The sequence below is a fragment of the Gopherus evgoodei genome, chromosome 2 (genome assembly GCF_007399415.2).
Source record: "Gopherus evgoodei ecotype Sinaloan lineage chromosome 2, rGopEvg1_v1.p, whole genome shotgun sequence".
Lineage (NCBI taxonomy): Eukaryota > Metazoa > Chordata > Testudines > Testudinidae > Gopherus > Gopherus evgoodei.
In genome coordinates, this window is record NC_044323.1 from 40,570,154 (window position 1) to 40,593,318 (window position 23,165).

A 23,165-nucleotide genomic window follows, 5' to 3' on the forward strand; every position below is an offset into this window, starting at 1 on the left:
GGCACAAAGACTTGCCCAAGATCACCTTGCAGGTCAGAGGCAGAGCTGGGAATAAAGCTCCAGTGTCCTCATTCAGTGCCGCATCCACTGGACCACGCTGTCACATCTTCCTGGAATGGATTTGGTCAAGGAGTACCTTGAGCCAGTGTCTTCCCCAGGCTATGAGGAGAGAAAGAACACTTGGGCCTTCTCTCAGGAGTCTGTCTCCAGCATATCACACCTTCTCCTTTATATCCATGCCACACTGAGTCTCTCTTTCCAGCAGGCAGGTTTACTAACTTCTTCAGGGCAGCACAGGCCCGCTGCCTGGTTCCTTTCTTAGAGAGTTAACAGTGGGGCATATGCATGCACTTCTAGGGATGCTAAAAAGAAGTTTTCCATGAGTGACCTTGGTTTTGGACCTCATTCCCTGGTTAATTCTCTAGAGCTTAGATCTGTTAACTGTCTGGGCACTCTGCAAACCTCACCATCTTTTTCCCATAGGGCACTTGGGTGGGAGACATGGTGATGAGCTGGAACATGGAGGATCTTTTAGTAAATTATTGTTATTAGGGATCTGGCTTTTTGGTTATTAGAACTCAGTGTCTTTAGATGGTTCAATTTTTTGCATGTTGTATTATCTGCCTTAATTGTTGTGAAGCATCCAGAACTTGGGATGAGCACTGAAAAATTCTGAGCAAATAAAATAGAAAACAAATATCTTCTCGGAAAGGGCGTATGCATGTTCCTGTATGAATACTTTGGAAGGAGTCCAGTTATCAATTCCTAGTGCCATTATGGTGGTGAAGTCTCTAACAAGTTATCCCATACTTTAGTTGTCCTGTCCAGACAATGGAAATACCCTGCCTGATATGGCTTAGGCAAGAATTGTCTCCCTTCTTTCAACAGTTCAGAGAGTAGTTCAGATGATAAAACAGAGGCTCTGTAAAAAAAAAAAAAAAAAAAAGCAGAGTTAAGACACAAAGAGACAAATCGTGGCCCAGGGATTTGCACTCAACTTTAGCGGCAATTGCTTGTGCATATCAAAGGGCAAAGTTTGCTCTTATATGTTCAAAATGCTTCTCAAAAAATACACAGCTGTTCCCTTCATTATATGGGTAAGAGAGCCTAAAAAAAAGTCTGTAATTCTAGCTGTAGTATGCCTGCCTCACTCTCAATGAGTTACAGCTGGCTGGTCATTTGAATTTCCTGTGAATAATATTCTGCTCTGAAAACAGGATCAAGAGGCAGCACTGATTAAGTGGTTTCCATAGTAACCATTATTTATATACTGAAAAACTGTTTGTTTTCAGGGGAATTACATAGGTATGTGATGTTAGCTGCCTGTTTGGGTAAAACTAACGCCCACTTGATGAAATCAAACTTAGAAAAGATCCATGAGACTTGTTTTTCATTTCAGTTTGAGTGTTGCTACCGAATGGTTCAGTCAGTAACTTTTATAGGCTTTTATTTTTTAACATTGTACCTAGAGTTGAATTGTTTAATATGCATTTTTAGTGCATTTTTGCTTTCCATTTAAAAGTACAGAATACTTAAGTTTCTGCTCTGATCCACATTTCCCTATTCAAATTTTTCTGTTCAGAGTTTTCAGACGCAGGAACTTGGGTGGGGTGGGGTGGGAAGATGCCTATTTTAAGAGGCTGTTCTAGGAAGTAATGTTTTTAAAAGAACCAACCATTCTAATTCATATGGGAAATCTAATTGGATATGACTTCATTTAACTTTGATGAAGTAGAGACAAAAAATGTCCTAGCTGTGATTTGGTGTTCAGTGCATCTCATCTTCATTTTATCAAATGTAGGTCAGTTACACAGCTGTTGCAAAAAATATTGACAGATGTTAAACGTAGCAACTTGTCCGAGGAGGATGACATTAACCAAACTTCTGTGCCCTGGCACCAAACACAAATAAACAAAGTTTTTTTGCAAGAACTACAAGAGGTTTTTCTGTTTGGAAGTAAGAAGTTCTCAGAATTGTCTGTCCTCACTTTGGAAGTTTCAGAAAAAAGGATAATCAGGACTGTTAGGCCTCCTGTGGTAATTTACTTGTAATGTTTTGGGGATTCATAGGTTCACGGAGTTTAAGGCCAGAAGTGATCACTGTGATCATCTAGTGTGATGTCTTGTGTAATACAGGCCATAGAATTACATGCAGTAGTTCTTGCAACAGACCCAGAGCTTCTGGTTGAACTACAGCAAATCTTTTAGAGAAGACAGCTGCTCTTGATTTGTCCCTTAAGGGTTTGAGAGCATATCTGAGTGGACTTCTTGCCCCTCAAGCCCATAAATGTTTTAAATCACTACAGGGTTTTCTGAAAATCCTAGTCTTTGCACAGCATGGCCAAAGCACTTCATTGAAATATTTTATCATATGTGACTCTGCAAAAGCTTACAACCAGCATGGTTCATTAGCGCCTTTCATTTTACCGTGAGAGTGTACAGTGTAGCACAGCTCCACCCAATGGACTTTCGGGTGTTCAGAGAAGAGTTTCTGAAATTAGAACAAATATCAATTTTGGCTGGCTCCCTAGAGATCATCCCTTTGGCTCTTTGCAGCCTACGGAGAGAGAATGTTACAGTAGTCAGCTCAAAACAGAAAGAGGTTTCTGTTGAAATTCTAAAAAGGAACATGCCAGAGACTCAGTGATGAGGATGTCCAAATAAGGTTTCTATGCCAACTATTTACTGGACTGTCTTGAAAAGATATGTCGTATGAGTCAGAAAATCAGATGATTACTAAACCAGGGCAAAGTGATAAAGAAGTACAAGGTTGTTGCTCCAAACTTTGAGAGTGATTGTAATAGCTGTAGGCCTGAGAAACAAACAAACAACATGACAGTAATTGGCAATCTATGTCTGTTGTTACAAACAGAACAGAATTTGGCTAAGATGGAAAGATCTATCCCCCCCCTTTTTTTTCAGGTTTGCTATAGATAAGACACCTTATCTCTGATGGGCAATATTAGCATTTGGCCATTTGATCAAGAATGACAGTGCATATTCAGAGCAGTGGTTCTTAACCTATTTACCGTTGTGGGCCGCATATGCAGCTCTCTGTGTGTTATGCGGGCTGCATCCACACAATATATATACTGCCTAGATGGCCCTGAGGATGTCATTTGGGCTGCAGCTGTGTGCTGTTTGGGGTGCAGCTTGAAAACCACTGATTCAGAGCATTTTTAGGCTAAACATTTTCAAAATTAGGTGGCTAAGGTCAGACCCCATACTGAGGGACCTAAATAAAAGGCTGAGTGTTCAAAAGTGCTGAGCACCCAGCAGCTGTCAATAAAGTCACTTATTCAGGTACTTGTTTAAATATGGATTTAGGAGCCTAATTTTAGGCTCCTAATTTTAAAAATCTCAACCTAAGAATATTTCTTTTTGGTGGGGAAAGGGGTTTGGAGAGGGAATGATTTAAAAAAGTGTGTTGGTGTCTTTCCTCTTGTGTTGTGTGTGGGGGAGGGATTGTTGGAGGTGAAGAATATAAAGAGCCATTCCCTCTACACACATTGAAAAGGGAAAAGGCTGGTTATATTCCTACGGTATAAGACAACCATTTGAGTTCAGCAGCTCTAAATATGGGTTAGCATTTCATCCAACTCTAGCTGTGCTCCTCCTAGCACATTTTGATAGCGTAGAGTAGCATGTACACTGTGTCTCATTGTTCTTTCTTTAGACGTCTATCGTAATTCCTCGGAATCAGGAAGCTGCTTTTACTACACTAGGATTCTTCTTGTTTCATTTCAGCTCTATGATGGACCCAATGCCCAATCCAACCTGATAAGCACTTTCTGTGGAAATACTATTCCCATTCCCGGGAATACCACAGGCACCAGCCTTCATGTTGTGTTTTATTCTGATGGACTAGTCTCTGAACAGGGGTTCCAGATGCTGTGGCATGTAAATGGTAAGATACCCAGAATTTCTCAGTCACTTTATAATGGATAATTCCTTCTTCTCTACAGTATAATATGATCCAAGCTTACTTCAGCTAATTGCACATTACTAGAAATAAACCAGATATAGGTATGAAATCATCACTTTTCCCTCCAACTTAATAATGGATTTAATACTTAATGTTTGCATGCACACACTTATGAAAGGATCTGCCTTATTGGCAAACTAATTAATTATAGGGCCCATGGATTGAATGCACAAGGTAAGTGAACTGGCCTCTCTCAGCTAGAGGTAGTTCCTTTGGAACAAAGGTGAGCTGCATTTGCAGAGCAATGTGGGAAAGTTTGTGTGACTTCCCCTATGCCAGGGGTTCTCAAACTGGGGGTTGGGACCCCTCGGGGGTGATGAGGTTATTACATGGGGGGTCGCGAGCTGTCACCCTCCACCCAAAACTCTGCTTTGCCTCCAGCATTTATAATGGTGCTAAACATATAAAAAAGTGTTTTTAATGCATGGGGGGGGGCGGTCGCAATCAGAGGCTTGCTGTGTGAAAGGGGTCACCAGTACAAAAGTCTGGGAACCCCTTCCCTATGCTGAAGATCTTCTGTGAAGAGAGGTCTTAATGTTTCATTAGAGATGAGCCCAGCACTACAACTTTCAGGCCTGAATCTGGCCTGGATTTCAAACCCCGAAGTTCAGGATGTATGCATTTGGGAGTTCAATTCCAGCAGCTGTCTTGTTTCCTTTGCTGACATTTAGTTCCTTCCATGAGTAGTAAATTCAGTTCAGTCCTCCCCTAACTGCTTTCTCTTTGTGAAATGGCATTGGCTGTGCTGTGTTCAGGGTGCTTTTGCCCTGCACCCACATGCAGCAGATGCTGCCACACACTTCATTAACTCGCCAAACATGCATACCCATTAATAAACGAATCTGCTTTCTTAGGAAGTGAAGCTAAAACTGCAACTTTATCACTGTGCCCATTTAACAGCAATATTCACTATAACAAGATTGAATCTTACGCCTTTGTACATCCCATCAAAGAGGATCTGACCCTGGAAATAATTAAATAGCCATAGTTGCCCTGTCTGCCTAATCAGTTCAAACTATTCAGCTTTGGCAGCATTGTAAAGCAGCTAAAATCTGCTGCGGAGGCCCCAGCACTGCCGCAGACTGCTGTCATTTGTTGGCTCCCAGAGAGCTCTCTTTGACTAGACAGTTGAGTTAAGAATTCAAAGGAGGTCAAGGAGTGTTTTTGGGAAAAGGGTGACATATGCGAAAGGAGTGAGATCTTCGGCTGGACGCAGCAGGGGAAGTACTACAGCACAAGGGTATGTTCTTATGATTGGGAGGTGATGTCATCCTGGAGCTACACAAAGGAAGAAAAAGTGGAGCCTTTTGTGTGCAGAGAGAGATGACATCAGCCCCCACACAGTAGCCATGGTTTTTGTTTAACTTTCTTTGCTAAAACTCTGAAAAACCTGCCTAGTGCATAGTTCCCTCTTTCTTCCTCCTCGCAGCCCTGAACTCTCCAAACTCAGACCTAGCTCTCCCCCGCCTCCTCCACATTCCTCCCTTATTGTACATTACTTTCTGTGTCAGCAAGCTCTCATTTTAACTCGTATGCACAGACCTGGGCCTGAAGCCCCACAGACTCTGGGGAGGTTTGGATCTGAACTTCCTGGCCCGAGTGCAGCTCTGTAAGAGAGAGCTGAACCAGAACACTGAATCTGAATGTCCTCCAATCCTGGGGAGTTTCACATCTGGAGCTGGACTTCACAATGTGGTGTTCGTGCCAGCTTGCTGATACTGGAGCAAATACCTCTTGCACTGATTTTCAACCCATTTTCTCCTGTCTTTTGTAACCCCTGCCCCTGTCATATATACACAATAAACGTTCCCCATTTAGCCATGGTTCCATCATATATTGTAATATAAATGTATTAGCAGTGGTTAGTAACATGGGCAGGTACCGCTGCCCTCTGCTGTATAGAATCAAAGCTGCTTGAGTGTCTGAGATTATGGGCTAGCTTCTCGCCCTGTTCCATACCCTTTGGGTGTGGCAAAGGGACCAGGGAACTCTCAGCCAACATGTAGCCAATATAGATAGCTCCTGTGTCAACTGCTTCCTTACCCTCCACCCATTGTAAGGGCATGTCAGGGATGGGAAGGAGCATGGCCTAATCTATTCCAGGGGTGAAACTGGAGTACATGTGGTTTTGAGTCAGGTATCAGTAACCTAGGCACCTACTAAGATGAGCAGATCAGTGTAGGAGAGAGACTGGGCTTATGGGTCTCTTTTTGTGGTAGAGACCAGTGTTTTGGAGTGGAAAGTCCTGTATTCTGTTCGCCAAACATCTTAACTGGTGGCTACAGTGTGTGCATGCTAGATATCTCTGAGACTCATGTGCCATGTTGCTGAAAGGGATGTACTTAGATTTGCTGCCATATGTTTGTACAACTTCACACTGACATTCCTCTCAACCCTCCCTTTCCAGCACCTTTGTTTGAAGCTGTGCAATGACCGCAAATAACCAGACACTTTCCCTGTTGCTGACTGACTCAATGAGCCCACTTCTATCACCAAGGGGCACAAAACATTTAAACTAATCTTTTGGGTCTTCCCACTTCAGAGCAGAATATAAATTTCCAAATGGAAACTGATCAGTTTTAATGCCTCCTCCATACCAGAAATTTGTACCGATTTAACTACATTGTTTTAGAAACTGAACTAGTTAAATCAGTGCAGCTCCCTTGCGTGGTGATTATTATTCTGTCTTAAAAGTGACATAACAATTTAACTTAAGCAGTAAACTTTAGTACAAAGGAGTCAATTGCAGCGGAATTGATATACCATTCTTAAACTGAAATACATGTCCATACAAGGGATTTAATTGATGTAATGTAAATTTAGTTACATTGGTTCAGTTTACTCCTGTAAACAAGCACTTAGAATCTTAGAGGGGCTTATTCCCAATGAGAAAGCTTGATGCTGCAAACTGTTCATTCCAATTCTGCTGTTTTCTAGGAAGCTCCACACATGCAAAGTTCATTTTTGCTCCTACAGTGTGCTCTTGAAGAAAGAGACAACACTTGGTAACACCGTGGGTGTTGTGGGGATGGTATGCTGATTGAATTACTTCTCTACAAAGAAAAAAGAGTTGGGAGGCCAAAGGTCTGTCAGTGCTAAATTACACCAAGGGCAACTGTCTCTGTGAGAAGATACATGTTCCCTATGCATTCCAGCTAAGTTATTAAGCAATGTTCGTGAGACAGTCAACTGCTTTGCAATGTGCATTACTGCATTTTCTTAAAAGAATTAGTAATTTGACGGCAGGGCTTTGAATGAACCTGGCAAGTGAAATTGCTTTGGCCCCTACAGCATAGCCAGACTTGGTCTGTTCTGCCTTTCAATTCTGCCTGACATAAGTAATCCTTTCTCCTTTAAATATAGGCACCACATACTGTTGAGAACAGAGTAATAGAGTTAGAAAGGGTTGTGCCTCGCTAGCCTCTTCCCTCTGCTGGATTTCACAGGGGAGCCCTGATGGCTGGCTGGGGCATAGAGAGGCATATTTGAGTCATGGCTCTTAGGTAAAGAAAATGACATTATTTTGTTTCTATATTTTTACCTAGCAGAAGACAACAGTTAAAAAACCTAAATAATTACTACATATTTTAAGTGTTTATGTTAGAAGAAAGTGAAAAGACTGTTAGCCTTGCGGTGAAGCATAGCAGAAACAGTCACTGCGCAAGGTTGCAGTAGCTAGTCCCTGTAACTGTTTGCAGACTGACAGGTTGCTTGAGAGAGTTCTGTCTAGCGGCTCAGGCATGGTGCCGAGAACCAGGAATTTCTGAGTTCTAGTCCTAACTGTCACATTGACTTGCTGTGTAGCCTGAGAGAAGTCACTGAGGGCTGACATTTTAAAAGTGCCCATTAACTTTGGTGCCTTCTTTATATGGGGCCAAACTTGAGACACTTTGGGCCTGATTTTCAGAGGTGCTGTATGGTCAATTGGATCTATAAGTGCTGCTCAGTAGGTCTTAAAATCAGGCCCTATGTGTCTTGATTTGGCCTCCAAAAAGGAGGGCCCCAAAATTAGAGGCCATTTATGAAAAAGTAGGTTTGCTGCCTTTGTAAGGAGTATGCAGTACTTACATACTAACCCCATGCAGGCTATGAAGATTAAGGCATTAATGTTTGTACAGCACTTTGAAAATACAGCATAAAGTGATATACCTGAATGAAGGCCAACATTTTCTAAATGAGTACTTAACATTAGCTAACTAAAATCTCATTTGGTACCTAAATAAAAGTGGCCTGATTTTTTGAAGTGCTTAACACTCACAGCTTCCAATGGGAATAGTGGATGGTCAATATCACTGAACATCAGACATTTATTTACCTGTCTGAATGTTGGATGAATAATGAAAATCTTGGTCTTGATAATCTTTTAGTGATTTGATATTCAGCCTGGAGCGTATGAAGGAAAATAACCAGAACTGAGGAGATCAGTAAAATAATGTTTATAAAGATGTGAAAGTGTGAGAGTAGAATATCAGAAATGGCTCTCATAAGTAGCCCCTACTCACATGAGTTGTCCAGTTTTCTTCAGTGGAACTTGTGTGATTAAAATACACTTGTGTGAGTAAAAGTTTCAGGATCAAATCCAAATTATCCTTAGTGTAATAGTGGTTTTGGATCTGTATCTCACAGCAAATTTCATGTACAATGTTCCTTATAATTAGAATCAGTTGAAACTAACTGAAACAAACAACAAACAAACTCTGATACGATGCATGTCCTTAACTCAGATTTTACATGCACACTGCTAATTCACTTTAATTGTGGTGGTGTAAGTTTTTAAGTATCTGGCTAAAATTTACCAGTCAATACATCTGAAAAATCTTAGAAATAGATTTTTGTAGATTACTAATTCCCAAATTCAAGTGTGATTATGAAAGTACAAATTCTTCTCTTGTTAATGAATACCATCTTCTAACCAGTCACGTGCAGTAATATGCAAAGACCTTTATAAATCATCCCTTGTACAATCTTCAGTGATTACTAAGATTTCAGCCAAAAGAAAAAAAGGCCACCAAATATATGTTTTTTGAACTTTCTATTTGTTTGGTTTCCTAGCAACTAGATCCAGGATAGGTAGCCATTGTATGTATTTTCCAAGGGAACCCTGAGACCTCTATGCTATTAAAGAAATCCTATTTTTTTCTCATGGTTTTAAAGTATATAGGAGAAGTTTCCAAAAATGTCTCTGGGGCACTTTGCCCAAACTGAGTACATAGTGTACGCAATTCAGCCTTTGGACGTTTTTCCATTGTGCAACTACCTGTTTGTGCAGCTGCCCAAATACTGCATGCCCAAATAGTTCTGTGCTGTAGAAAAGGTTTTAAGTTTTTTGCTACGTACTGAATCCTCTCAAATTCACTTCAGCTTCAGGAGGAGTTCAGGATGCTCGAGTGTTTAATTTGTTATGAAAGAGGTGCTGGGGCTTAAACAATTTTTTTTTCACTTTCATGTTTGACACAACAAAGCCAGAGGTGCCAGGGCTCAGCCCTGGCAAGCCCTGGCACAAATTAAGCGCTGGGGTGCTCAACACATTGCAGGGTCTGTCCCTTAATTTTTATTTGCCCTCTAAAGATGAGATCCTCCTTCTAATGCAGTAAATGGCAAAATTCCCATTTAATTCAATTAAAGCAAAATCGACCCTGTGTTTGTAGACAGATATAAGCACTGTTGAATGTTTTGTGCTGATTTAATGGGAAAGTTTGGTGCCAGCCAGAGACTGGAAAATATTTGATTAGCAGAGATAGATGCAGCATCACTTAAAGCTTATTCTCTTCCATTGTCTCAATAAAACAGGGAATACACCTTCTATTTAGGAGAGAAATTACATTCTGGGTTAAATAAAAATAAGTTCCTAATTCTGCAGGGAGGAAGGGGGAAGAGGCTAGGATATTGCATTATTTGTAGCCGGCTTTCTTAATTTCTGACGAAAGTTATTACTAGATTCCAAAAGGTGGGTCATGGAATTCTTCCAAAATTATTCATAATTCCAGTTAATTCCAATTTTCCAGTGATTCTGGTCTGTAGATCATTTGAATTCCAAATGTAATGCATGTTATGTCTCCGGTAACAAGCCTAATTAGCTGACAGGGCATGAATTTCAAATTCTATAGTTGATTGAAGGCTCCTTGGGACAGGGACTCTGTCTTTATATGTATTATTACAGCATTTAGTACAATGGGGGCCTAGTATAGTGGGATTTACAATACAAACAAATACAAATAATATTTGTAGTTTACAATCAGGGAACAGAACAATAGTATGTGATTTATGTAGCTAATCAACACACTGTAAATTGAACTGATCAAACATACAATTCAAAATTCTTTTTCAGTAAATAATCAAGATAAAAGTTAATTAAAAGGTTAGTACAGATAAATGCTATAATGTTCCAGTAAGTGAAATAGGAAAGTGTTTCGAACATGGCTGAATCAAAATTTGCTTTTGAACTTTTTTTCTCCTCTCAGCTGTAGAGCTTATTGCTGGGCAAATACTGCAAATAAACATTCCCAAATATGTGTCCACATTTTATTATGAATTTGGTACAACTATACTAAGCCCCTTTTGTGGTTACTTTCCATAAATATTCTAACAAATACGTTTACTGGCAGGAATGTTTGCCAAAACACCTGACTTCAAGCAACATGTTTACAGGAAGAGAATTTGTAATTTATAATATCAATTATTCAGCCCAGAAACTATTTCTAAACTCCTAAGTGCTGGCTTAGTAGTTGCCTTCATTTAGTAGCCAACTCTTTATCAGCCAAGATGCTGAGGAATATCAATGGAATAAATTATGTATTACAAATTATTCAACCAGGTCTAATATTGACCAGCTTTTTGCCATAGCATATATAAATAATAGATTCTTCAAATGCTGCTTTGGGAGCAACGTGCAGTGGAAGAAAATTAATGGCACATAAGAGTTTGATGTTCAGTGTGTGGTTTGGATAACTCATCCAAGGATTAGTGATTGAAGTCACAGAAAATATCACCCATTCTTGAAAGAATTTTAGTGAGTAATCTGTATGTGAATTTGAATGTTAGACGTAGGAGTTGCAGAAAGGGAAAGGTCTACTGCTCGGTGGAAGTTTTCCATTTGTCTGACCCATTTTGGGTTTAAATAAAGACATGTCTTTGTGACTGTCAGGAAACCAAGCTTAGTCATAGTTGCCTGTTTAATTTGAAATGTTCCCAGTTTCTCTACGCTCGGATAGGTAGCAAGTTGCATCTGTACTCTGTTGCAGGGTCCCCTAGGACTCTAGCCATGCAAGTAGGTTGGTTGAGAAATCTTTATCAGTTTCCAAAGTCAATTGAACTGGTTTTTCCATAATGAATTTTTTCTCTAAAGTGCCCATGTCCTTTCTCCACATGAGAGACAGAGAGTCAGACAAACGCGCACGCACACACACGCACACACACACACACACACACACACACACACACACACACACACACACACACACACACACACACACAGAGTCACCTTTATGCTGAGTGATTTGACAGTCTATTTATTTTCTCCAAATGGGCTAGTTTTTTTTTTAAGCAGCTTTGGCCAGATTATGCCTTGCTTTTCCAGAAGTGCAAAAGGGAAAGAAGGAGAGGATATAAGGAGCCTTTCTCCCCTCTTGTGCCTCTGGTTAGAAGTTTTTGATTTCTGAACATTATTGAAAATTGGCAGGGATCCACTCCTGCTGTGGTAATGTGTCAATCAAATGCAACACCCTTATACTGCATAACTCTTTCGAAAGCTGCTGTTTTGACATGGGAGAAAGGAGAGGTTTCATGCACTTTTAAAGATTACTTCTAACCTTAAATCAAGACATCAGTAAGCTAACAGAGTATCTTTGATGCAAATGTTCGTGTGAAAGTAGCTGCATGATTGGCTCATACAACCTACTACTATGTTATCCTTGACAGCATATAGAGCAAAGTATACTTAATCCCAAGGAAGACAGAGAACAGACCCAAAGCCAACATTAATTCATACATCTCAGGTCTGGAAAGGCCTTCCTGGGTCATTTCCATCCCATATCTCCCACCACCCTACAAATATAGGGATTTCTGTGCCTTGCTTATCAAATGTGGTTTTCTCTTAAATACATAGTGGTGGAGTCTCAACAACATCCTTGTTCCCATTCAGAACTGCTGCTATTTCCTCTGATCCTCAAATTGAGCTGACTGTGGAGGAGCTGACCATATATTTTCATTTACAAGCTGCCCGCCTTCTATTAGCAAACACACTTATACTTTTTTGGCCTGGTTTACACTACGCGCTTATACCAAATTTAGCAGCATTAAACTGATTTAACCTTGCACCCTTCCACACAACAAAGCCCTTTATATCAATATAAAGGGCTCTTAAAACGGATTTCTGTACTCCTCCCCGACGAGGGGAGTAGCGCTGAAATCGGTATTGCCATGTCGGATTAGGGTTAGTGTGGCTGCAATTCAATGGTATTGGCCTCCGGGCGATATCCCACAGTGCACCATTGTGACCGCTCTGGAAAGCAATCTGAACTCGGATGCACTGGCCAGGTAGACAGGAAAAGCCCTGCGAACTTTTTAATTTCATTTCCAGCTTGCCCAACGTGGAGCTCTGATCAACACAGGTGATCATGCAGTCCCAAATCCAAAAAGAGCTCCAGCATGGACCGTACGGGAGATACTGGATCTGATCGCTGTATGGGGAGACAAATCTGTTCTATCAGAGCTCCATTCCAGAAGACGAAATGCCAAAGCATTTGAAAAAATTTCGAGGCTATGATACAGAGTCCACAGCACAGTGCTGTGTGACAACCGTAACGGAAAGCCAAAGAATCAAATGGACTCTCATGGAGGGAGGAAGCGGGGACTGAGGACTCGAGTGATCCCATAGTTCCTGCAGTCTCCGAAAAGCATTTGCATTCTTGGCTGAGCTCCCAGTGCCTGAAGGGTCAAAAACATTGTCGCAGTGGTTCAGGGAATATGTCATCAATTTGCCCCTCCTCCCCCCCAACAAAAAGGGGAAAAAATTGTTTCTCACCTGTTTTCAATGTCACTGTATGTCTACTGGATGCAGCTGGTAGATGGGGTGCTGCAGCGCTAAACAGCAGCTTCCTCTCCTCTCCCTTCCCCAGTGGCAGATGGTACGGTACAAAATGACTGATAACCATCCTCGTCATCATCCTGTGAGTGCTCTTGGCTGGCCTTGGTGAGGTCGGCCGGGGGCACCTGGGCAAAAATGGGAGTGACTCTCGGTCATTCCCTTCTTTAAGCTTTGTGTCCTGGAGATTCAGTCCTGGCAGATAGTGCAATAGGGCTGGTAACAGTCCTCATCATAGCAGCTGGAGGCTGAGCTTCCCCCACCTTTCATGTCTAATGGAGATTCTGGACTATCATAGCAGCAGAAGGCTGTGCTCGTCTCCCACCCTCACCCTTTAATAAGTAATGGAGATGTCCTGCCTGGAATGTCATAGCAGCTGGAGGCTGCCTCCCCCTCATTTTATCTCTCTAAAAAGTCAGTGTTTCTTATTCCTGCATTCTTTATTACTTCATCACACAAATGGGGGGACACTGCAACGGTAGCCCGGAAGGGGTGTGGAAGGAGGGAAGCAACGGGTGGGGTTATTGCAGGGGCACTCACTAGAATGGATTGCAGCTTATCATTTCTGCAGGATATCTGGGGCTTTGACCCGTAGCGACTGTGCTTTCTGGTTCTCTAGTAGACTTGCCCCTCAGCATCTTGGCCGATAAAGGGTTGGCTACTAATGAAGGCAGCTACTAAGCCAGCGCAGTGTTACTTGCAATCTACACAATCAAAGTAAAAGTGTGTTTGCTAATAGAAGGCGGGCAGCTTGTAAATGAAAATATATGGTCACCTCCTCCACAGTCAGCTCAATTTGAGGATCAGAGGAAATAGCAGCAGTTCTGAACGGGAACAAGACAAGAAGTAGCAGTTTTAAAGTGGAAAAGAGAAGAATGAAGCTAGGCATTGGGAAGTTGGTGACCATCTGATGAAATCACAGTATAATAATTTATGCAGGGAAGTTATTGAGGCTCCACCACTATGTATTTAAGAGAAAACCACATTTGATAAGCAAGGCAGAAAAATCCCTATATTTGTACATCCCTTGGCCTGCGCCGCTTCCAGCAGCCCCCATTGGCCTGGAACAGCCAACCGTGGCCACTGGGAGTTGTGATCGGCTGAACCTGTGGACACGGCAGGTACACAAACCGTCCCATCCTGCCAGGCATTTTCCCTTACCAAACAGCATCCCAAGTTTGGGAAACACTGTACCTGATGAATAGAATTGAGAGGAAAATCAAACCTGAAAATCTCCTACTGTTTGCAGACACTTCAGTGTGAAATGGAATGACACAGGGACATTGACTGTAGCTAGTGATGCATTCCATGATTGCAAACTCTGGGTCAGCATTCAGACAGTCCCTGTATGCATGACATGAAGCAGACTTAATGCTGGGCTGATCTGAGCAAATGGTATTGGTCAGAGTGTCTATAGCAAAGAGAATGTAACATATTGGAAAAAAAGAGGGGCTGCAAAAGCTACAGCCGAAGAAGAGCAGGCTGAATTCTTGCCTTATGATTGCAGTCAGTCCGCGTTGCTCGCCTCTGGTGCAGAACAAATACCAAGATATTTTGTAATCCTGTTAGAAGGGACAGATGACCTTGGATGCACTGAGAGAATGCAAGAAGAGTGACAGCTCTCATGCCTCTCAAGTTTCCCTGAGGCAATTGTCACTTGTGTCCCTTGCTAACCTGTGAGGTAGATCCTGCATCAGTTTGTGTCCTTCAGGTGTCAAAGCCAAAAAAGACAGAATAGGGTTTGGACTTTATTTTTAATGATGTCTCAAATGGCCCCACAAAAGCTGTGTTGGTAGAAGATTAATGGAAGCCAAATTAAAAACTTGTGGACTTCTAAGTTAACACTTGCAGAACCAATATGCTGCTGCATACAAGTGACTGCAGCAGAGAAATAAAGGATTAAGGATCAAGCAAGCTCCCAGTCTTCTCACCCGCCACCAGTTATGGGTAGAGGAGAGGCTACATCCTCCTGGTTGAATCTGTCACTGGCTTCTCCAGCCTTTCTCCATCTGCAGGCACAGTTTCATAGCTTTTACAGTGAATCGCAGTGGGGCTCTTCTTCCTTGGAGTGTGGCTCAAAACCAAAGTTTTAGTACTATATTTTGCAAAGGTGAGGGAATGGCAGTAGTAGAACAGTGCACAACTTTCAGACCTTGACTTCCAAAATGCCCCAGCAGAGATAAATGCAGAAGAATAATAGTGTAACAAAGGAAATGATTTGTTCTTTGGGGGCTTAAAGAGGAGTTAGTCACAGCTGCAATAGTAGTGAGCAATATCTGCAAATGATCTCTGTCCTCATTGTGACAGACCCAGACCAGTGGGGTACAGGAGTCTGGTAGAGGGCAAATATACTGGTCACTGGATGAGTAGCTTTCTGTTCCCTGAGTGACCAGAGCAGGGGCTGCACTAGAGTAATCAGGAGCCTGCTAGAACCAGTTAAGGCAGACAGGCTGATTAGATCACCTGCAGCCAATCAAGGCAGGCTAATCAGGGCACCTGGGTTTAAAAAGGAGCTCACTCCAGTCAGGTAAGGAGGAGCTAGAGGAGAGGAAATGCATGTGAGGAGCTGGGAGCAAGAGGCATAAGGTGCTGAGAGTGAGAGGTTGTGCTGCTGGAGGACTACGGAGTACAAGCGTTATCAGACACCAGGAGGAAGGTCCTGTGGTGAGGATAAAGAAGGTGTTTGGAGGAGGCCATGGGGAAGTAGCCCAGGGAGTTGTAGCTGTCATGCAGCTGTTACAGGAGGCACTATAGACAGCTGCAATCCACAGGGCCCTGGGCTGGAACCTGGAGTAGAGGGCGGGCCTGGGTTCCCCCAAAACCTCTCAACTCCTGATCAGACACAGGAGGAGTTGATCCAGACTGTGGGGAAGATCACTGATGTGAGCAAATCTGCCAATAAGCGCAGGATCCACCAAGGTAGAGGAGGAACTTTGTCACATCATAATGACTCATGTAAATGTGTGGGGAAAGAAAGGGTGAACCAAATGACATTGCAGGGAGGGCTTAATTCTGGAAATTCTCAAATTTGAGGCTATTCATGATTTTTGCCTGCACTGTTAATATCTGCCTTTCTGGGTGTGAACTAGATATTTTAATACACGGATTTCATGTCACAAGACACAATGCTTGTCCTGTCAAACTGCAGCAATGGAGGTGGAGAGGCCTAGGGCTTTAAGCTACTTTTGTGGGCCCCAGATCCTAGGTGTGACCAGTAGATGGGGTTTGGCCCCTGACATATATAAGAGCAGTCCTCCTACTTACACCCTTTGTGCAAAGGCCTTTCTGGTAGTCAGTGATTGCTGGGATATCAGATATAGGCAGGCAGGGCTGGCTCCAGGCACCAGTGAAGGAAGCAGGTGTCTGGGGCAGCCAATAGAAAGGGGCAGCACACCATCTGTTGTTGGGGTGACGTGTCCGGGTCTGTGGCGGCAATTCGGTAGCAGGTCCTTCACTGCCTCCCTTCCTTTTTGGCAGCATTTCGGTGGCAGCTCAATCGCTCCGCTCAGTTAGGCTTTTCTTTTTTTTTCTTTCTTTGCTGCTTCAGGTGGCAAAAAAGCTGGAGCTGGCCCTGTAGGTGGGACATCAAGGGAAATTTGGAGCTTTGGTATAATGTGATTGCTGGGGCCCCACCACCTTCTATTTCACTTTATTTACACATTTAGACACCTAGAGGTCCTGGTGCAATTGTCCCACTTCACCCTGCCTTGTCAGGTCTGGATATAGGGATACCCTGGCTATGCCTCTCTCCTTTCTCCCAAGTGTGTTCCCTCAACAGGAGGCCGGGAATGGGAGTGGTTTAGCAGCTGCTACAACAGCTGTAAACCACAGCCATAAACCATTTAAGATTTACCCAAACAGAAGGAAATCTAAGGGGCATATCTACTGGCTTTTCAGTTGCTTTGTGCCATCAGATCAGGGGGCCTGCGTCTGGTCCACTGGGTTGTTGGGGTTTGTTATTCTCACAATAACTGATCAATTTAATAACCATGGGGGAAGGGCAATTTCTTACATGAAGGAGAAATGCATTGTATGTTTCTAACATGGAGTGTTTTACAATTGCACACTTGCAACTGAATAAAGAAAGATTAATATTAAAACCACCAAATGCCAAGAAGTTAATTCATCTGTTGTGGCTTGGCATCTTGCAGTTATGCTTATTAAGCTAATGGGAATTGCATTGTCTTGTATTTTATGGTTTCTAAGTTAATGGGAATAATATGATTACAACAGAAGGAAGGCCCATAACAAAAACATGTGAGCCAGTTAAAGTCACTGAGAGCAGTGGGAGCATTACACCCTAGACAATCAGACTGTAGGTTTCTAGAGTTAGTCACACAAAATTTGAGGTGAAAATTTTGTCCTTTTCTTTTTGCCTCCGTTTCTCCACCTGTAAAAATGGAAAAACTGAGGTGCAGCAAGAAAAAAAGTCAAAATTAAAGCTAGTGATGCTCACACACCTTTGTAAACTGTTTTGAGCTCCTCAGATGAAAATTTCTGTATACTTGCTAAGCATTATTATTGTTATAACAGATTCTACAGAGTGTGACCAATTCCACTTTGTATGGCAGGTAAAGTTAGCAAAAGCAGAGACTGAAATGGAAAAGAAAATAGTGCTACTGTGGCTAAAATGGTAATGCTATTATGACATATTTCATTGAATCATAGAAGTGTAGGCCTGGAAGAGACCTCAATAAGTCATGTAGTCAGGTCCCCTGCACTGAAGGCAGGACTAAGTAAAACTAGAGCATCCCTGACAGGTGTTTGTCTAACCTGCTCTTAAAAAGCTTCCAATGATGGAGATTCCACAACCTCCCTAGGCAATTTATTCCAGTGCTTAACCATCCTGACAGTTAGGAAGTTTTTCGTAATATCCAATTTAAACCTCCCTGGCTGCAATTTAAGCCCATTGAATCTTGTCCTAGCCTCAGAGGTTAAGGAGAACAATTTTTCACTCTCCTCCTTTTAACAATTTTTTATGTACTTGAAAACTGTTATCATGTCCCCTCTCAGTCTTCTCTTTTCCAGACATGCGACCCCATTTTTTTCAATCTTCCCTTATAGGTCATATTTTCTAGACCTTTAATCATTTTTGTTGCTCTTCTCTGGACTTTCTCCAATTTGTCCACATCTTTCCTGAAACTTGGCACCCAGAACTGGACACAACACTCCAGTTGAGGTCTAATCAGTGTGGAGAGGAGTGTAAGAATTACTTCTCGTGTCTTTCTTACAACACTCCTACTGATACATCCCAGAACAATGCTTGCTTTTTTTTTTTGCAACAGTGTTACACTGACTCCTATTTAGCTCGTGATCCACTATGATCCCCAGATCCCTTTCCGCAATACTCCTTCCTAGGCAGTCATTTCCCATTTTGTATGTGTGCAACTGATTGTTCCTTCCTAAGTTGAGTACTTTGCATTTATTCTTATTGAAGTTCATGCTGTTTACTTCAGACCATTTCTCCAGTTTGTCCAGATCATTCTGAATTTTAATCCTGTCTTCCAAAGCACTTGGAAGCCCTCCCAGCTTGTTATGGTCCACAAACTTTATAAGTGCCATCTGTATGCCATTATCTAAATCATTGATGAAAATATTGAACAGGACCAATCCTTGCAGGACCTTACTCAATATGTCCTTCTAGATTGACTGTGAACCACTGATAACTTTTGTCTGGGAATGGTTTTCCAGCCAGTTATGCACCCACCTTATAGCAGCTCCATCCAGACTATATTTCCCTAGTTTGTTGATGAGAAGGTCTTGCGAGACAGTATCAAAAGCCTTACTAAAGTCAATATATACCACATCTACTGCTTCCCCCCCATCTACAAGGCTTGTTACCCTGTCAAGGAAAGCTATTAGGTTGCTTTGACATGATGTGTTTTTGACAAATCCATGTTGATGGATACTTATCACCTTATTATCTTCTAGGTGTTTGCAAATTGCTTGCTTGATTATTTGCTCAAACATCTTTCTGGAATAATGTTTAGATATAGTGTTTAAAAATCTGGCCCTTATTTCTCCTAGCTTTAGAATTTTCTAATATCAAAGAAACCTGTATCCTTTCTTTATATGCAGGGAGTGGAGGGAGGCTGCATCTTTAATAATGTGGGAATGTGTGAAATTATAAAGAACTAGACTGAAGTACTGAAGGTGTGATTGTCAGCCTGGCCTGACTTGGGAATCTATTTTTACACCTACAGATTTATGAGCACAAATCATTGCAGGCACTGTACAGCTATTTAAATGTCTGCCTCTGCTTGTACCCACAGATAAGGTATTTTAGAAATCTGAATCACCTAATTTGTTCCTACATATAGTTGCAGGTGCAAAATTATACCTGGGAAAAACAAAGCCATTGTTTAAAAATCTGGCCCTTATTTAAAAAAAAAACCCTACTTCTTTCCCCATCCCCAGCATGAATCCAGTGGGGAAGGCTTCTGTAGCAGAAGTAGTTTAGGATGGGGGAGTTGGCACCTTCTCCACTTCCTGCCACTCACCTCCTCTTATCCCCACTGATGTCTACTGTACCTCTTCCCCTCTACTCCATGCTTCACTGCCTCCCTGCAGCGCTGCCTGACATGTGAGCCGTTCACACTTGAGGATGGGTGGAAATGACTCACTTAAAACTGGAACCCAAATCACATCAGCTAGAAACCTGGGAAGAAATCAGCTTTGTGAAAAGGAAAAGTACTACAGTGTGATCAGTTTACTTGCATTAAAGAGAACATTATTTTAAACTAGAGAAGTTCTGTTGCTGGGATACATTATGTGGTTGATGCTAGCTGTGAAGAGGACATTTCCCATTCATTTAATGATAACTTGAGGGACCAGAACCTCAGGACCAGCTGAGGTTTACTGTGTGAAGATGCCTTTACACTTTCCTAACCAAAGGGCTGCTCTAAGTTGCACTAGCTGGAACAGCCTCCATGGGGCCAGTTTGCTGACCCAGGATCATTGGAGTATAGCACGATTTGCCCTTGTCCCTCCCTGTCCTGTCTTGAAATCCTGCCTATACCAGAGTGTCCAAGAGTGAGTGGCATAGAACTAGCTTTATTCTACTTGGCAATTCCCCAGCTTTCTATTTAGGATTGCTCTCTGGCTGATGTACTCAATGAACAGCACCAAGCAGCTGGACAGGGGCTGGCGACTGGTCCCAGATTTTGAAGTATCCCATATTCAACATACTCTGTCAATTGTTTCAGCACAACGCTAAAGAAAAACAAATATTGTGATAAAATTGGGCCTGACCACAAGAATTCTAAGGCTCCCATTGATTCTGGTGGGAATCTTTTTCCCAAGTTTTCCCAGCACAGCTAAGGTAATTGTGAGAATGCCCTCATTTCCACTGACTAGCAACCGTGTAGCTGCTACTTTGATTATCTTCAACTTCTCTGTAAATGTGTATCTGGTTAAATAGTGATAAACCTACCTATTTTTCAAATGTGCTTGTCAGTAAGAAGGGAGATTGCTGTGTGCGGGTAGCATGTTAGTTGGACACCAGCATGGTGGCCTATTACAGCACATGCATTTTCTCAAATAAGAGAGACAAAGCCAAGACAAAAGCGGCAGTGACAAATGTGCCCTTGCCAATGGATTTTCATTTTAGTCATTACAAGTCAGTGCTTTGTCCCTAAACTTTTGCCATTATGAGATCACAGCCCAAATGATTGTATAGTGTTTGCATGTTAAAAATGTGCTGATATCTATCCTTGAGTCCAATCATAGTTGTCAAATGGTTTTGTTTCTATAGCACTTAATTAACCGGCGTGCTTTGCTACTTCAACAGGTTGTGGTGGAGAACTTTCTGGTGCATCAGGATCTTTCAATAGCCCCGGCTACCCAAACAGGTCCCTAAGCAATAAGGAGTGTGTCTGGTACATTGACACAGCACCTGGTAGCAGCATTCAACTCACCATTCAGGAACTCGACATTGGGTATCACTCGGACTGCAACTATGATGTTTTGGAGGTAAGAGCTTTGGTTGCAGCACTCTACGGTATGCTGGTTACGCATGTTTCTATCTGGAGCACAGAAACTAGACCTGCACTACCAGAACAAGCCATATCCTCCAATATGCTATCTTTGATTATGGCCAATGTCAGAGTTTTCAGAGGATGGCAAACCCCCCATAGAAGGTGTTTTTCTTTGGCTGTCAATCTAGAGGCCCCAGTCAAGAACAGGGTCCTATTGTGCAAGGCACTGTACATGCACATAGTAAAAGGCAGCACTGCCCTGAGGACTTCTTAGTCTTTAAATAAAGCATGTCACTAGGCAGATATCATAGGTATACAATTTCCTCATGCCAAAGGATAATCGACATAATGGAGTAATAGGAAGGAAGCAGCTGATTAAGGTGAAAGACCCTTGTAGAGCCCTACAGTAAGGAGATTACTGTCATAGATCATCCAATCAGCAGTGAAGGGGAACCCCTGTTCTGGAACAAATGAGGTGAGTTAATCTCTAGTAAGAAACATCTCTTGGTTACATACAGCCAAATACCGTGGTCATTTAACGTTCATACACACACAGATGTAATACAACTGAACTCAGGATTCTTGATTCTAAAACAGTTCATCCCAGCTTGGAGAGAAAACTAAGGTCCCAATCCTGCAAAGATTTGTGCACATGCTTAACTTTCTGCACTGTGGGTACTAGTCCCATTGACTTCAGTGTCTTTGCAGGACTGGGGCTTAAGGGAGTAGCTCCATTAACTCAGCTTCAGTAGCAGAGACAAATGCTATTGTCTCATAGCTGATATGTCATGTTCCAACACTGATGCCTGATACACGTACACAGGTGCACATACCAGTTCATCACAATGCCTAGAAAAGTCACACTCATGGTTATTTGATGTACTTAGCATAGCTTTCTGTGTCTGTCAAGTTATTGGGAGGGGGAAAGGATTTATGCCCTCATGATTGTTGTGCACCCAAAGATTAGCTTTAGCACCGCACAGCTTCATCACTTAAATTGTGTACAGTGGGGGGAGCTTTGTGTATTACACAAAGGATATGTTTCCTCTACAAACCTCAGTAGACCTATACTAGGTTGACTTACAGCTACCACAGTAATGACTGTGGCGGTGCATGTCCACACTACCATTCCTTGAGTTGGTGGTGCATGTCCTCATCAAGAGGGCTTCCATCCACCTAGAGGGCCAGCATGGGAAGCTGATAGCCTGGTCTCTCAGGACTGCAGGCAGCTCCCTGCCAGGAGCCTGGCTGCCCCATGGGCTAATAGTGGGCTGCCTTTTCCCCTGCAGAGGGAAGTTTCTTGCCCCCAGAGAGTGGGGTCCAGCTGCCCCAGCTTCTCCCCTCTCCCTCCCTCCTCAGGGAACAGGCAGAGGGCTGCTATGGCTTCTCACCCTGGCTTCCAGCTGAGAGCAGAGGGAACCCCCCTGGGCTTCTCATACCAGATCCTGGCTGGGAGTGGGGTCCACTGTGAAATTGACAAGACAATATATGTAAGGAATGCAGTGTCTACATCAGGGGTTGGCAACCTTTGATACGCAGGCCATCAGGGTAATCTGTTAGTGGGCCGCAAGACATTTTGTTTACATTGACTGACTGTCCACAGGCACAGCCCCTTGCAGCTCCCAGTAGCCACAGCTCACCGTTCCCAGCCAATGGGAGCTCTGGGAAACAATGGCCAGCACTGCTTCCCACAGTTACCATTGGCCAGGAACGGCGAACTGCATTCGCTGGGAGCTGTGGGGGGCCGTGCCTTTGGACGTCAATGTAAACAAAACATCTTCCGGCCCGCGAGTGGATTACCCTGAAGGGCCGCATGCCAAAGGTTGCTGACCCCTGGTCTACGTAAACACTGTGGCACCCTAACTAGAACAACATAAGCCTTATGTCCAGAGGCGGTGGATATCAAAGGCCGTGGGAGGCGGAGACTCCCCAAACAGCCTTGCAGGGCCCTGCCTGTGCTCCATCCCGAGGCTTCCTCCTGCTTCCTGGCACTCTGCAGCTCTTCACTCATGGCCGGTGCCCCAGGTGAGCACTGAGGTTAATGGGGGCAGGCCTGCGGCCAGGATCTCTGGGCGGCAGAAGCCAGTGCTTGTGCCGCTCGCCCATCCGGCGCACCATGGCTG

The 23,165-nt window shown here is 42.9% G+C and overlaps 1 protein-coding gene across 1 annotated transcript in view; it reads left to right on the forward strand.

The window, feature by feature from the left end:
- Positions 1 to 23,165, forward strand: part of CUBN (cubilin) — a 224,183-nt gene that overhangs the window by 77,822 nt on the left and 123,196 nt on the right. Inside the window, exons 27-28 of the mRNA XM_030550449.1 lie at positions 3,747 to 3,906; positions 20,856 to 21,037. Of these exons, the coding sequence (XP_030406309.1) occupies positions 3,747 to 3,906; positions 20,856 to 21,037 (342 nt within the window). The remainder of the gene's footprint in view (positions 1 to 3,746; positions 3,907 to 20,855; positions 21,038 to 23,165) is intronic.